The 15,654-nt window shown below is 33.6% G+C and overlaps 1 protein-coding gene across 1 annotated transcript; it reads left to right on the top strand.

Moving 5' to 3' along the window:
- The first annotated feature begins 516 nt into the window (after positions 1 to 516).
- On the top strand, positions 517 to 14,620 carry LOC123563465 (uncharacterized). The gene is made up of 2 exons (XM_053532054.1): positions 517 to 625; positions 12,069 to 14,620. The coding sequence occupies exon 2, from the start codon at positions 12,076 to 12,078 to the stop codon at positions 13,216 to 13,218; it is 1,143 nt and encodes a 380-aa protein (XP_053388029.1). The 5' UTR covers positions 517 to 625; positions 12,069 to 12,075; the 3' UTR covers positions 13,219 to 14,620.
- The last annotated feature ends 1,034 nt before the right edge of the window (positions 14,621 to 15,654 follow it).

The raw sequence follows: 15,654 nt of genomic DNA, 5'->3' as shown, positions 1-15,654 counted from the left end.
TTGATATATGTTGGTATTTGAACAGGTTTTTATCATATTTATTAAACTTACTTATCATTTTGAGATATATTCTTGCTAAATATACTGAGCCAAAGTTAGCTTTAAAACTGTGAACAGCGTCGTTTAAGATAAACGCTTTGTCTACATTTCACTCAGCGTAGCACAATCAACAGAGTGAAAGAAATTGACACTCTCGTCCAATCAGGAAGAGTGTTACATAAATCTTCCATTTTGATAAATTATCTATAATGCGTTATCAAGTAGTTTGATTTGCAAACTGAAGTCACGTGGCATAGGAAACGAAAACGAATTTAGACGGCGTTCGCCGAAAAAAGACACCATGACGTCCAATCAGGCAGACTGTTGCATAAATCTTTCATTTTGATAAATTATCTATAATGCGTTATCAAGTAGCTTGGTAAGTCCAGGTCACGAATTGGTTGTTAGACGGCATTCGCCGAAAAATGAGAAAGGTTGGACGTTTGCCAACAATCTGGTTTTGTAATCTTCATTGAATTGCAGTCAAGCATTTATTCAATGAAAGGAAGTATGTTATACCGCTATAAACTTGTTTAAACTTGTTAAAATTTTGGCAGTGTTTGGATATTTATACACAGTGACACAGGTGAGTTTAGTAATAGAAAGAGCATTGAATCGTTTACCCGAAAGTTTTAATGTTCTTTCTGTTTTGTATCATAGCCTTCCATATACAGTAGTTGTAGGCGTTCCTCATTGCCATATACAGCAGTTCAGTCAGTACTTGAAATCCTTGCATTACAAATGTGTAAAGCCCAGGTAAAATAAACCAATGCAAGAGCAGAAAATCAATAAAATACACTTCGCTGTCTACCGTTCCAGACACGCTGGCATAATTTCCTATCCAACAGTGCGGTAACTAGTGTGCGGGTATTAAATACCTGCACACTTTTAGTTACCGCACCCTGTAGTCAGTGTATACGATTTACCTGCACCAAATTTGTTAAGAAAAAACACCGAGCTATGATACAAGTAATAGAAAGAGCATTGAAACTCGAGGGTAAACGATTTGTACAAGGGGGCGTAGCCCCCGAGTATAAATCGTTTACCCGAGAGTTTTAATGTTCTTTCTGTTTTGTATCATAGCCATCCATATATGGTAGTTGTAGGCGGTCCACATTGCCATATACAGCAGTTCAGTGAGTACTTAAAATCCTTGCTTTACAAATGTGTAAAGCCCATGTAAAATAAACCAATGCTAGAGCAGAAAATCAATAAAATACATTGTTTTTACTTTTCCAGCAGTGGCATACTTTCCTATCTAACAGTGCGGTAACTAGCGTGGGGTATTAAATCCTGCCACTTTTAGTTCCCGCCCCTGACTTGGAGTTACAAATTACCTGCACAAATTTGTTAAGAAAAAACACCGAGTTGTAAATATATAATACTGTTTATTAATAAATTTTGATAATGTAGAGTTGACCTAAATACAATCGATACGTTTTTTTTCCCAATACAGGTAAAAATAATCGGTCTGGTTTCTGATTTTTATGGATGCCCATAAATAACACACTATCCAAAAAATTTAAGACAGCTCAGTCCGTAAATTTACGAGTATCTGCAAATTTACAGTATCAAATATTTAAAATTACAGTAAAATGCATGAGGGGTAAAAATATGTGATATCGCCAGAGAAAAAAAAACCCGCAAAGTGAAATTGAAAATTTGTTTCGTCGCACTTTTACAGACTTGTGTGCAAGTTTGAAGTTAACGTTAGTTTTTTTTCAAGCCAGAGCTCTAAAAAGTGAGGAAAATCTTTAAATAATGTGTTGTAAACTTTAAAATATTGTGTCAAACAACGGTTTTTCATTTATTTCCCATATTTTCTAAAAAAAACCAAAACCTTTCCCGGTCAAAAGGGCCTTTTTGGAAAAATACAGATGGTAATTCGCTGTTTTTCCGCGTTGTGGGAAGCTTGTAATTGAAATTCTTTATAATGTTATGAAAAAAATGAATTGTTTTTTAATTTATAAAAAAACTATTTTTCAATCATTGAAAGGGAAAAAAAATGGATTAACTGATTTAAAGCTGGGTCTCGTGTTTTCAAAATGATAATTTTTTTTGATTTTAGTTATGAATTCGCAAAAAAAAAAAACTCCCTAAATTTAAGCATAAAATTTCCCTTTGCGATGTTCTGTTTTTTGAAGGGGTTTAAATTTTTTTCCCTTCAAAAAATATGTATTATCTTCCTATGTGGTCATTTAAAAAAATCCCGCCCCCAAAGAGTGTGGGTGTATTTTCCGAGGATTCTCTTCAAGTACGGCGGTGAACATTAAAAATTAAAAGAGTATAAAAAAGATATAATAATTTTTTTGTAAAGAAAATTTAAAGAGTTTCATTGCAAATTTCTTGTGCAATGGTTGCTATGAGGAAAGGATCCATAAATGGGAAAACCACACGCGTCAGTTGAAAAAGCCCAGGCTTACGTTTATGAGTTTTTAAGCCAAATAGCTTTGGTGACATGGACATGAAAAACTTTATCTGTTCAAGTCTTTAGGCTGTGTTTTCAAAAAACAGGTCAATAAAATTGACAGTGTAAATTTAAAGTGGTCTTACCGATTTTTATACAGACGTACCCTTTCTAAAATGATCCCGTGGTGGGTTTTCTTGCAAAATTTCTTCCCCTTTAATTAAAGAGGGTCTAAAAATTTTGAATGTTTACGAAACTTAGTGTTTTTTTCCGTTATAGTATATGGGGGGTTTTTTTAAATTTTGTTTAAAATTGGTTTGCCTTTTTTGTTGGGGGTAGTCTTTAGTAGAAATGCGTTAATGTACTCTCGCCGGCGTACATTTGTTATGAATTTTTTTTCTAAAATGTGCCCCTAAAACATTAAAGTTATACTGAGTCTGAAAATGATGTATATATTTTTTTTTTAAACAATCAAATTCCGCTCGTAAATTTGGAAAGTTAAATCAATTCAAAAGCCTTTGGGTTTGTGTCATTACCCTTTGGGGTTTAGTACCCCCCCCGTTACAAACTTACAAAAAAATCCCCGGTTTTCTCTCCTTATATTTGGCTTAAAAAAAAGTTGATGTACAAAAACCTGGGAAATAATCAGAAAAAGAATAGTTTTTCAGGCTCAGGGGGAAAAGATTTTATAAAGTCTTTTTTCCCGGTGTTTTGTCGATTTATAGGTGATGTAAAAGAACCCCAAATTAAAAAAAGAGGGTTGTTTTTAAAAACAATTTGCCCCAATTTTCTTGTGAAAGCCCACAGAAACAGATACGATTCTGACCTTCTTTTGTTAAAGGTTCTACAGACGTTTATTTTTTGACCGAAGGGCAAAACATGTTCTTTTGTTCATTACGATAGTCTTGACTCCATTATAGCATTTTTAAGAAGGAGTGGATAATCGTCGGTTGCGACGGATGCCTTTTAAATTTTGTTTGTCTTATCGAACGCATTTTGTTGTCCTGTTTGTCATGAGATCTTTAAAAAATGAAAGTGGTTTATTCAACTGGCGTATCCACCTTTGAAAACATGTATCTTTTTAGAAAATTTTAAATATTTTGTTGTACCTGGGTTAGGTCATATAGAAAAAAATTTGATAAAACCATTTTTAAAATTTCTTTGGGTGTTGCGCTCAAAAAGTTAGCAATTATGTTGGTGGCTTCATTTAAAAACTTTGTCCGCCTGTAGTCCCGTACTGACCCCATTAAAGGTGGCAAAAAATTTCGTTTTTCTATATGGTCTGCAAAAGAATTGTTAAAACCTTATGTAAAACACACCGTTTCCCAAAATATGCAGCATGTGTAGAAGGTTTATATGAATGGGTCATTCAACACCAGTTGGAGCCAATTATAAATTCATGTTTAAGGCTGTTTTCACTTATGTGTTTGGATTGGATCTGTATAGGACTGGTGTCCGAAGAGGGAACTTTGATGTGTTTTACTGTGCATGGCATAAAACTGTCTTCTCTCTATTACGGCCCTAATATGACAGGCTACATGGAACTGAATTATAGATTTGATATAATAATGAAACATGCGCCAGATGAACTTTCCCATTATTTGAAATCAAACATGGCTCTATCCCAGTCTGGAAATGAAAACTGTGGTGAAGGTGGAGATTTTATACTAGAAAGTGTAAACAAAGCAGTTAAATCCTGGATGCCACCTGGAGTTCCTACTGAGGAAAGATGGCTCCGCGTTTGCCGCAACTTAGGCGAAATGGAAAAGGTAATTCTAATTGCTTGCAGAAACCAAATATATTACAAAAAGTAAATATAAATTATTATCAAAAGTAATGTGAAAATAATTTTCGTTTCAAATAACAATTTAATAATTATTTACAATGAACACTGTGCGGATGCGCAGGCTGGTCTGGATGAATGCTTGTCACAGTGAAACGCACTATGTTTTATCGTGGCGCGGCTGAAATACATTTCAACTTCAAAAAATTTTTATGGCAGTCGATTGACATTTTCTCCTTATACTACTTTCTGTCAGAAGCACACAGATTGTCATATCTTCTGGAAAATGGTACATTGCTAAAAAAAAAATACTTCATTAAAAGCGAATTTTAAATTTTCTTGTAGAGATAAATAAATACTTTTTAAAAATCAGTGAATTTAAAACCTAAATCATTTTGAATAATTATGTATTGTCAAAGAACATGTATTGAATCATTATTTAATTATATAGATGAAAGGAAATATATTCAGCGGTTTTACAGAGGATGCACAAAGACAGTCCTACCATAGGTAATATTACATACAGTATGTATATTAAACGAAAGTCGGAAACATTACACGAAAGTCTGAACAAAGTTGAACATTACAAGAAAGTCTGAACAAAGGGCCCTGAACATTACACGAAAGTTGAAACAAGGTCTAAACATTACAAGAAAGTCTGAACAATAAACGAAATTCTGAAACAAAGTCTAAAACATCACAAGAAGTGGAAACAAATTTCAGAAAATACACGGATGTCTGAACAAAATCTGAATAATACGCGAAAGTATGGACCAAATGTTCAAGCCTTGGTTTTTATTTAGAAAAAAAGTGGAAATTATTAGATGTCCATTTTTAAAATATAATTTTTATAATAATTAAAGGACAAAACATATTGATATTCAATTTTAAAAGTACATTTTTTCGTTCAACTTTGTTTGAAATTATTCCCATAATATGAAAATACTGTTTAATTTTTCCATCTCGAATTTAGATTCATATTAGTAGTATATGCAAGTTATATTTATTTACAGGAGACATAACGAGCTTAAAAAAATTATTTTTTTAGAAAACTACAAAATGACAAAGAAATAGAGTATTGGCAGAGAAATTACGAGAAAATAATTATTTCTCTGCGTCTGTTACTCCACGGCTAGTTGACGACAAATTAAAACTTGATAATGAACTGTTTGGTTTGAGGAGAAGTGCAAAGATAATAAAAGCAAGTATTTGCCCGTACCCAAATTCAAAGAAACTGGAAAGGGTATTTACAGTTGTAATGAGCGGGAAAAAATACTTCAACATTGAGAACAAAACTAAAAAAAGAGCTGCAGCAAATGATCGACGGAGATTAGAGTTTGTTATGTAAAACTTTTCATTCAAACAGTTATCATGCGGAGATTCGATGGTCATATCGTTCTAGTAGTATTTCGTGTTTGCCATAATAAGTAAATGGGCGAATAGGTTTGTCTTCGTTCACCTTCAAAGCTTGAAATTCGCCATACTACGAAAATTTTGCTACAGTGCTTTTTAAAAAACCCATAATGAAATAGAGGATGCAGCTATTTTCAGAATTTCATGGTAGATTAATGGTAAAATTTATGACTATTTTTTTTATAATAATTATATAAAATGTTTCAGTCAAAAATTGACTGTGGTGGTGTGAAGAGAATGACACCCTGTCAGAACAATGGAAGCGTGAAAAAAGAGGAACTCAGAAAGTTATCATTACGTTCTACAAAAGGGAAATTATTCAATGCTTGGGGATGTATCGGGAAGACAAAGGGAATGTAAGGATATAAAAATTTTTATTTATGGAAAGGACACTTAAAATGGTAAATTTCTTGACAAATTTAGCGGTTATCTTATTGGATTTTCCAAGTAAACAAAAGCATGAACCCAATAATCACACTGGTCTTTGTCGCATCCCACCCACAAGTCCTGTGTATGCTTGCGTCATTCTGGAACATCCCGCCACAATACCGGCATTGTTCCGGAGGGAAATTTTCCGTAACCAAACTTTCCACACTATCTGCTAAATTGCACTGTTATTCCGACGGTGTTAGATGTAACCTCAAAAACTTGAAAGTGCTGAGGACTAAGAGCCGGATTATCTGCAAATGAAATACTGTGTTAAATTTTTTTATAAAATTATACATGTATTAAATTGACATCAGAACAACAGTATATTAAATGAACAAGAAATGCCATTCGAGATACATGCAGACGGGCCCCAGTAATTAGGATAGTTCTTAATTATTACTGTTATAGCGGAGGGTGGATATGAAATTGTTAACATAAGCTTACTTGGTTAGCACTAGCAGTACAAGAAGAAGTAGCAGCAGCAGTAGAAGTAGCAGGAGCGCCGGAACCATGAGCTGCAGGGATAGCATCATTGTTATCACTTCCTAAGTTAAACGTACATTCATCAACGTTCAAGCTTTTCTTTTTCGGACACCGTATTTTTCCCCGACTTGGGCCTTTACGTATTTCCCCGTCATGTGTTAATTCATAGCCTGTAAAAAAGTATAATTAATAAGGAGGCATGTTATATATATGGTGTTCATGTTGTAAGGATGATACATTTATAACATATGTTGGTCAAAAGATCTACATAGCTTATATTTATAATGTTAGGACCTAAAATGTTTACAGAGAATGATATATAAATATTGAATTTAATTGAATTGGTACATTTAAACATGTGTATTAATGGAAAATAAATTCATCACCTTCTTAAAAAATCCGAATTTTCTTGCTGAAGGCACTGCAACCTTTTTCTGGCGTTGCTTATATATTCCCCTTTCACGGACCCTTTTCTTCGTGGTAGATCGAGATCCTGGCCCTTGGCATGACTAGTTTTGCCTTTTTGGTTTGCATGGGTCACAAAAAAAACCTGTAAAAGCCAATTTAAAAATTTATTATACACATACAGTATAACTTAGTTATATATTGGTTCGTGTTAAAATAAAACTATGATTTAAAGTGTACTTAGGACAATAGAAACATTTAAGTAAAAGCACTTTGATACTTCAAGTACTTTGTATTACAGTGCTGCAATCGACGCAGATCAGCGTGAATAAGAAAACCCGTCTGCAGTAGAAACAATATGGCCGAACAGGAGCTGTGTGTGTTTTTCATCAGTATGATTTTGGTAATTTTAATGCCATTTTGGACTTTTTTTCCACCATTAGGCATATGGGTACAGTATACATACTTTATTTTTTTTCCCTTTAAATATGTTTTTATAACTATCATATGTATAAGATATAAATTTCATGTTAAAAGTTTACCTCTTTCGGTGTTTCTTCACTGTCGGACATTTTGCGGAAATGCCTTTTATTGAAGTAATTGTCAAAAACCCGTGTAAATCGTGCGTATATCTACAAATTTACGGACATGAGCAGTCTGTAAATTTGTGGATAGTGTGTGTATTTATGGACAGTCCATAAAAATCATGAAATCCTAGACCTGATAATTACTTTGAAAATTGGCATACACACGTAGAATTATATCACGTTTTGAATTTCCGGTGAATGATAAAGAACCAAAGAATATTCAGTTCTTTCCAAAAACCGTTATGTTATGATTCAACCAAATAGTTTCCTTTGTCTACCAAAAAGGAACATTTATTCCAGACAATAAACTAAAACAATAGAAATTCTTACGTAACTCCGGTGAGCTCAACAAAGCAATTTCAAGCACAACTATTAATGTGGAATGTAAAGTAAGTTACACACTACAATGTCCTACCAAGATACTTACAAAAACAATGCATTTGCAGAATGGAGAGATGAAAATAATTTTGATAGCTCGTGAAAACTAATGACAAATTTTGACAGGTGTATGATGACTCATGACCTAATTAAATAAAATCTGTTATTTCTAACTTCCAGGTTGATTTTTTTTATAAACGGCTCTTCTATTTTGTAGCTTACAACTCATAAATTTAAACAATAAAAGAATTTATTGTTACTGTCGTTTTGTCTATCCAAGTTACGTAAGAATTCCTATTGTTTCAGTCATTTGTCACTAATTAGAGCAACTCAGTGTTGCAATTATATAAAAAAAATCCTTTATTTTCACAAGGATATTGAGGATTTATCTAATGAGCACATATATTGGAAACAATTTTAATACCGATTGTGTATTACAATAATGCAAAACTATCTCAGCCGTGACGTGTCCTCAAAAGGATTTAAAAATATTCTATACTTTAAATTTTATGAATTTATTTTGCCAGTCACTTGAGATTTCCGCGCATATAGAATCGGGCGAAATCAACGCCCGTATATGTTTTTGCTTTCATAACCATACTAAATATGAAAACAAAATTCTGAAAATTGACATACACACGCAAAAATATATATTCTTAATAAAAACTCAAAAGGATTTTAAAAACTATTTATTACTTTAAATTTTATGATTTGATTTCGCTCATTTGATTTGATTCCGCGAAACAGAAACTAGGTAAAGAGTTACAAGATATCGCAAGAATATTCATCTTGGGGGATGTTTTAAGAAATTACTGAAGATGGTGCTGATATGTTTGCATGCGACAACCATTAATCGCACTGAGATTCAGAGGACACCTCAGTAGATTGCCTGTGTTAAGAAAGACACAAGCAGATATTTTCAATAATATGTTTTAAAGCGGCATGCCTCTAGATCGTTCGACAACAAAAAAGTAAAATAATTTTTTAGATATCTTGAAATAAATGCTATATTTCTTAAGAAGGCTTTAAAACTTAATTACTGACAAACTTTATGTTATGGAAACACATCAGAATTTGCTGTTTTTACTACTTTGAAAATCGAAAAGCGTTTATCACGCTTTTACTCCAGGTTAACTGTCTCGATTATATATATATATATCTATATATTTCGAAGTCATTATTCACTACTTAGCTATATAGCGCTATTGGTTACGACGACGGGAAAATGTCTTTATTGCCGCGGCGGTTCGGGGTTCGATTCCCGACGCGGTCATCTTTTTTTTCTTGATTTTGAATTTTTAAAAATTTTTAAAAACAAAAATTCATATCCTAATGTTCATATGTCCCCCGTAAAATTTTGAAATCGTGCAATTTTGAAATCGTGCAAACCATTTCGCGCAATTTGGAGGCATTCTGTGTGTATTTATGTGATGATGTACCATATTTGCATTTTATTGTATTTCTCTCTAATAAAATGCAATTATGGTACATCATCACACAAATACACACAGAATGCCTCCAAATTGCGCGAAATGGTTTGCACGATTTCAAAATTTTACGGGGGAGCATACCCCCAGACCCCCTAGCTCCAAGCCCTTTTTTGACTGCCCAATGCCATTTTCCCATGCTAGATACACTTTATAAGACACTTACCAGTGCCAGGATTTCTGAACTTTCCGCAACTGTTCCTTTTTCACTATTTTTTTTGTATTTCTAGAGACTTTCGGTAGGGGGAACTTCCTTTGCGGGAAACAATCTATGGGTTTCTCCCTACTTCCCAAACGGGAAACTTGATACTAATTATAGTAACTTGCTTCCCGGTTGGGAATCAAAATCATTGTTTGTTAATTCTTTATTTCAAAAGGCTTTGTGTAAAAGACTATACATGATATCATAAAATAAATTACACCAATATGAACCTGACATATTTTTCAAAGTTTCTACAATTCATTTTTTTTTAAATGTACTAATAAATTTTTTATTCAACTTTTTGGATTTCCGTGGCAGTTAAAATATACATTGTTCATTTTTTCTCTTCTATGTTGCTTTCCTACCTCTTTTTAGTGATTTTGTTCAGTTTTGTTTATATCAGCTCTTAATGTAATATGAGAACACTTTAGTAAATGTACTTGCCCACAAATTTAAATGCGATTTGATGTAAAATATTTATCTCAGTTTCTCGATCGGGAAGTAAAATTTTCATAACTAAATTGATTGCAAAGTATTATATTCTCATGAAAATATATAAAATTGTGAATCTTAATACAATTATTTGATGATGTCTTATTAAAAATACAGAAACTTTGATAAGTTTGTAAGTTATTAAAAAAGGCGAAAATGTAGCTCGTGTGGGTGTGGTATTTTAACCCCTAAAGTTTGGTAGAAATCGTCAAAATTTGGAATAAATTGTTACAGTGAGCCTTTAATTGATTTAGAACAGTTACATAAGCAAAACGCTAATATCTGAAAGTCAGTAATGGAACAATCTACTAAAACGTCGTGTTCAGCAAAAAGTACTTAAATTCAAAAAGAGAGAATTCCGCATTTTTCATACACAAGGTTTACTCAAATAAGTATAGTTTTTGTTTGACATATGGTAGAAAGCGACATCCGGCCTTAAAAAATCCCGGAATGAATGTATTAATGGCTGAAGTGGATGAAACTTTGCCTAATTTCTGGGTAACGATATCGAAAATCTAGAGGACTTACAGAAACTGGCCCACAAACCATGTCTCTTACCGGTCCGCGCGTCAACCCTTGTTTAGAGCTTGAAATTTTTCTTTGTTTAAGGTTTAGGTCCATGTTTTGGAGAAAAAAGTTCGAACGTCATCAAATCATAGAAAGAAAGCATTGTTTTACATGAAAATTTATTAGCGTATAAAACATTTATATTATTCTACAAAACCATTGTCAATTTGCTGATATATGTATTGAATACCGGAAAGGGACTGCATGAAGGGGCCACACTTCTGGACAGTTCAGCGCCTTTAAAAACTCACCATTTATTAAAAGCTGTTACAGGTCTTTGTTTTCATGCATTTGCGACATCGTGCGAGTATTTAAACTTTACATAACTAGGTAAAACATCGTTTTTGACAATTGTTTACATTTTAACTTTACAAATGGCATTCTTATTTAAAGGGGGACAACTCATTAAGAATAGTTTAAGTATCCAACCCTGTGGGACAGAACAGTAAAACATGTATTGGACAGATAAGTTGTTTGTCATGGTGCTGTTCATTTACTAAAAAAATCTGTTGTTTTGTGATATACTGCTAAACCTTAACTGGCAATCAAATCGAGCCATGTTAGAGTCTTTATTTCAAACTCCTGAGACATAAAATTCAGACAACTGCAACTTATTCACACAGTAATGCTGTATGTGTCAAAATGTAATTCTGAAGTTTTGAAGGGTGTAAATTTTCTTGTGTAGTCAGCAACATAATAAAATTGATCAGAAAATTTTATCGGACACTATTATGTAAAGGGACTTGCTTCACCTTGGTCTCCACAACAGCTTCTATTACAATTGTAATATGACAAATCCAGAAATTTGAAAATACTTCAAAACTTCTTTGTCAAGGTCTTATAATCCTACAGATATCAATACATTTTAACTTCAGTGCATACAACTGGTATTTATTACCGGCTTATAGTAGTAATTCAACTGGTAACACTAGTTTGTGGTAGTAAATCAACTGGTACAAAACACAGATGTGTTGTAGTAAATCAATTGGTAATACTGGTTTTTGGTAGTAAATTAACTGGGATAACTGGTTTGTGGTAGAAATGACATAGTAACACTGGTTTGTGGTAGAAAATGAACTGGTATAAAACACTGGTTTGTGGTAATAAATCAACTGGTAATGCTGATTTGTGATAGTTAATCAACTGGTAACACTAGTTTGTGTTAGAAATGCACTGGTCACACTGGTATTGTGGTAGTTAATAAACTTCTAACACTATTTTATAATAGTAAATCAACTGGTATTAGTTTATGGAAATAAATGCCAAAAATAGTTGGTATGTGAAACATAAAATAAAATAAATTACTTCATTATGAAAGGTGAAGTTTTAGCAAATAGAATCTGTATGTCTTAAAACACAATAATGTTTTTAACATTGTTTGTTTTGTTAATTTCAGATAAGCCATGGCTGTCCCTGGTAAAAAAGTACGGCAGCAATTTTCTTCAACCCTGTCTCAAGGTTCTGGAGAAGATTTTGAAGTTTTCTGTCAGCCATGCGACAGAGATGACCTCAGGCTACCTGCCGCTGGGTACTGTATAGATTGTGAAGAGCACCTGTGTGACTCGTGCTTTAACACCCACAGAAGACCAAAACCACTTCGACATCATAAACTTCTAGATAAAGACAACATGCCACACACTCAAAATCTGTCTACAATGTCTAGTTCTACTGATGCTGGACAGCCAGATAATACATCTCCTTGCTCTAAACACACAAGTCCTCCTTCAACTCCAGCTTTAAAATCAAGGACAATTTCACATCATAAAAACTTATGTGTCAAGACATCATCAGATAAAATAGATTGTTACATAACCAGAATTGCAGCTTCTTTTCCAAACCAAGTATTTCTAGCGGATTATAACAATTACTCAATTAAAATGGTAGACATTAATAGTGAAGCTATTCAACAACTGAGCCTAGATTCATATCCCTGGGATATTACCACAACCACCAGAGATGAACTTGCGGTAACAATGCCAGGTAACCACACAATACAGTTGATATCCTACTCCTCAAACAGACTCTCTAAGAAAAACACACTTAAAGTAGATGGATTGTGTTATGGTATCAGTAACTGCCAGGGAAAATTTGCAGTAACATTTCAGAGACCTGCAAAACTGCAAATCATCGACTTGAAAGGCACTGTACTAACAACAGTCATAACAAACTCAAATGGTGAAAATATTTTCAGTTACCCAGAATATGTTACCACAAACAGCAATGCTATCTATATATCTGACTATGCAATGCAGGCAGTTATCTGGTTAAACTGGCAAGGAGAACTAATGGGTAGTTATGGAGGGATGGGAGCTCCACAAGGTATTGCCATGATAGATGACGGATCATTCTATGTGAGTGATTTACGAAAAGACAAATGTAATATACTCAATGTAACTGGTGACTGTAAAGAGAGTGCAACTATATTGAAGGACTTAAATAATCCAATGGCTATTTGCTGGTGTGATGTTACCAAAACATTTTATGTCAGTAACCACAGTGATGATAAAAAAGAAATGAACTTCATTCAAATCTACAAGATGTCATAACACAGAGAACTGATTTGCTTCTGATGTAGAATCAAAGTGCAAAGAACATCAAAATAATGTAAAAGTTATTTTTAGATAATTATCATACCCTTATAATCACACATGAAAAAGCAACAAGCTTGGACTCAACTACCGAAATAATTTGCTGACCAGTGAGTTTATCCAACTGACTTCAGTGTACACAATTTCATGAAGGTGCACATATCGAGTCAGTTCATTTATTTTTTCCTCTCCAATTTTTACATGTTTAAAAAATATCCAAAAGGTTTTAACCCTTATCATGCATGAAACATGCGACCACTGCACTGTTCGCCATTCAGTCAGTATCATTTTAGTAAGCACCCCTTTTAACAGTTAATGGTACTGTTCAGCTTGAAATATGGCCAAGTTCATTATAGAAGTTTCTACGATCATTACTACGTTTGACTACGATTATCTACGTGTAACTACGCTTAGTTCGATCAACTACGACCAACTACGATCCCTCCTTACTACGATTAACTACGTGTAGTGTGACCACGCCATTAAACTAATGGTATGTGTTTTAAACGCGACACATTTTCGTGGTGTTTGATGAAGTTGTGTGCCAACTTAACTGGAATATCCATGTATGCATAAGAAGGTTACAGAGTGTATTAAATCTTTGACGCCAAAGTGTGCCCTTGATCCTTAAGCTGCTGGTCTTGACTTTGCACGGAGCACATTGCCCTGGTTAAGGCGTGTGCCAAATTATTTGCATAAACAGTAATACAATTGAAAAGGAAAATGAGTTATATTTTATTATTCTGATTCTGTGTGACCTTGACCTTTACGTAAGGGGTCTTGCACGTGACATGAAGACACATTGGCTACTTATGCTGAAAGCGTGCAAGTAATTTTGATATCCCTGCATGCAAATAGTTATGTCATTCAACAGGCTGTGTGTACTTTTTCAACTTATTTTTTGCCATTTTGATTTATATGTTAATATGTATAGAGTTCAAACAGGCTAATGGTACACTAAATCTTACTCTTAATACCGGAAACTTTCAACGTTACCGGATAGTGTTACAAAAGTGATACCCAGTAGGGGAATCCTGAACCATACGTACATGATATTTGAATACAGAAATAAAAAATTAATGTGGCATATATGTAAAGTGATAGCTTTATGAACCATAGACATATGCATGCGTTGGCTTTGCAGAAGGCGGAAAAAAGAAACATCCTTATTGTTAAAATACCATTCAATATATTATGCATTTTAAATCACTGTAAAAACACAGTAACTAACTGATATCAAAAGATGCAAGTATGAGGTGTTTTGTTTGTCCAAGAAGACTGAATATTTGCTTTGTGGTAAAACATTTACTGATATATTATTGTTGATATGCTTTAATTTAGTAATAAAAAGTATGCTTTCTACAGAGTTAGTACATTAAAACATAATTGAGCCGTGCCACGGGAAAACCAACATAGTGGGTATGCGACCAGCATGGATCCAGACCAGCCTGCGCATCCGCGCAGTCTGGTCGGGATCCATTCTGTTCGCTAATAGTTTCTCCAATTCCAATAGGCTTTAAAAGCGAACAGCATGGAGCTTGACCAGACTGCGCGGATGCGAAGGCTGGTCTGGATCCATGCTGGTCGCATACCCACTATGTTGGTTTTCTCATGGCACGGCTCAATTATTATCAAAGTAATATTCGTGAATGTTGTTCTTCTGTTTTTATTTCCTTGTTTAAAATTATACGTGTTACTTGTGGCTACGCTACTTGGTAAATGATTTAATTTTCAAAAGTACAAAAAATGAAAAAGAATAGAACAAATCTTTATCACCTCGCAGAAACAAATGCGTTTTCTATGACTTGAAATCGTAAAGATACTTGTCCCTCAGCTTGGGTATTCGCAGCTTCTTGGTAACCGAAAAGACAAAGATCCAATAGAAAAAGCCGTGTCAAATAAGTTTAAACCCCAGACTGAACTGTATGAATATAGATAATGATAGATTTTTTTGGGAAAGGGGTGCACATACAGGACTTTAAAAAAAAATATGCAAGAAAATACAACAAATAACATTATCATACTGGATTTATTAAATAGTTATGACAGGCACACCCGTCCCCAAGGTTTCACAAAAAAAAGAAACTTCTTTTTCCTTGGGGTCCTTTGTTTTGTGGTAGATATAGAGGGGCATAACAGAGTTTAAAGAATCTTTGGATAATGGAAACTGCGCAACTTATAATTTAAAAAATTTTGTGCCGAGGGAAAATGCAAAATTTTAAAAAAAAAGTAAAATGCGAGCTTGATAAATAGATCATATATCGAAAGCAATTTAAATAGTTAAAACACATTAATTAATTATGAAACTTTTTACAAATGTTTTAAAAACAAAAATTTTCTCGGTCTGTGCATACTAGCAGGCAACTTTAAACTGAATAAATTTACTTTATGTAT

The sequence above is a fragment of the Mercenaria mercenaria genome, chromosome 2 (genome assembly GCF_021730395.1).
Source record: "Mercenaria mercenaria strain notata chromosome 2, MADL_Memer_1, whole genome shotgun sequence".
NCBI classification, from domain to species: domain Eukaryota; kingdom Metazoa; phylum Mollusca; class Bivalvia; order Venerida; family Veneridae; genus Mercenaria; species Mercenaria mercenaria.
The sequence above is the reverse complement of the archived record's forward strand: the minus strand, read 5'-3'. Positions and strand labels throughout refer to the sequence as shown.

Bases quoted from the DNA above. Each gene is read 5' to 3' on its own strand.
- LOC123563465 (XM_053532054.1), top strand. From the start codon at position 12,076: ATGGCTGTCCCTGGTAAAAAAGTACGGCAGCAATTTTCTTCAACCCTG.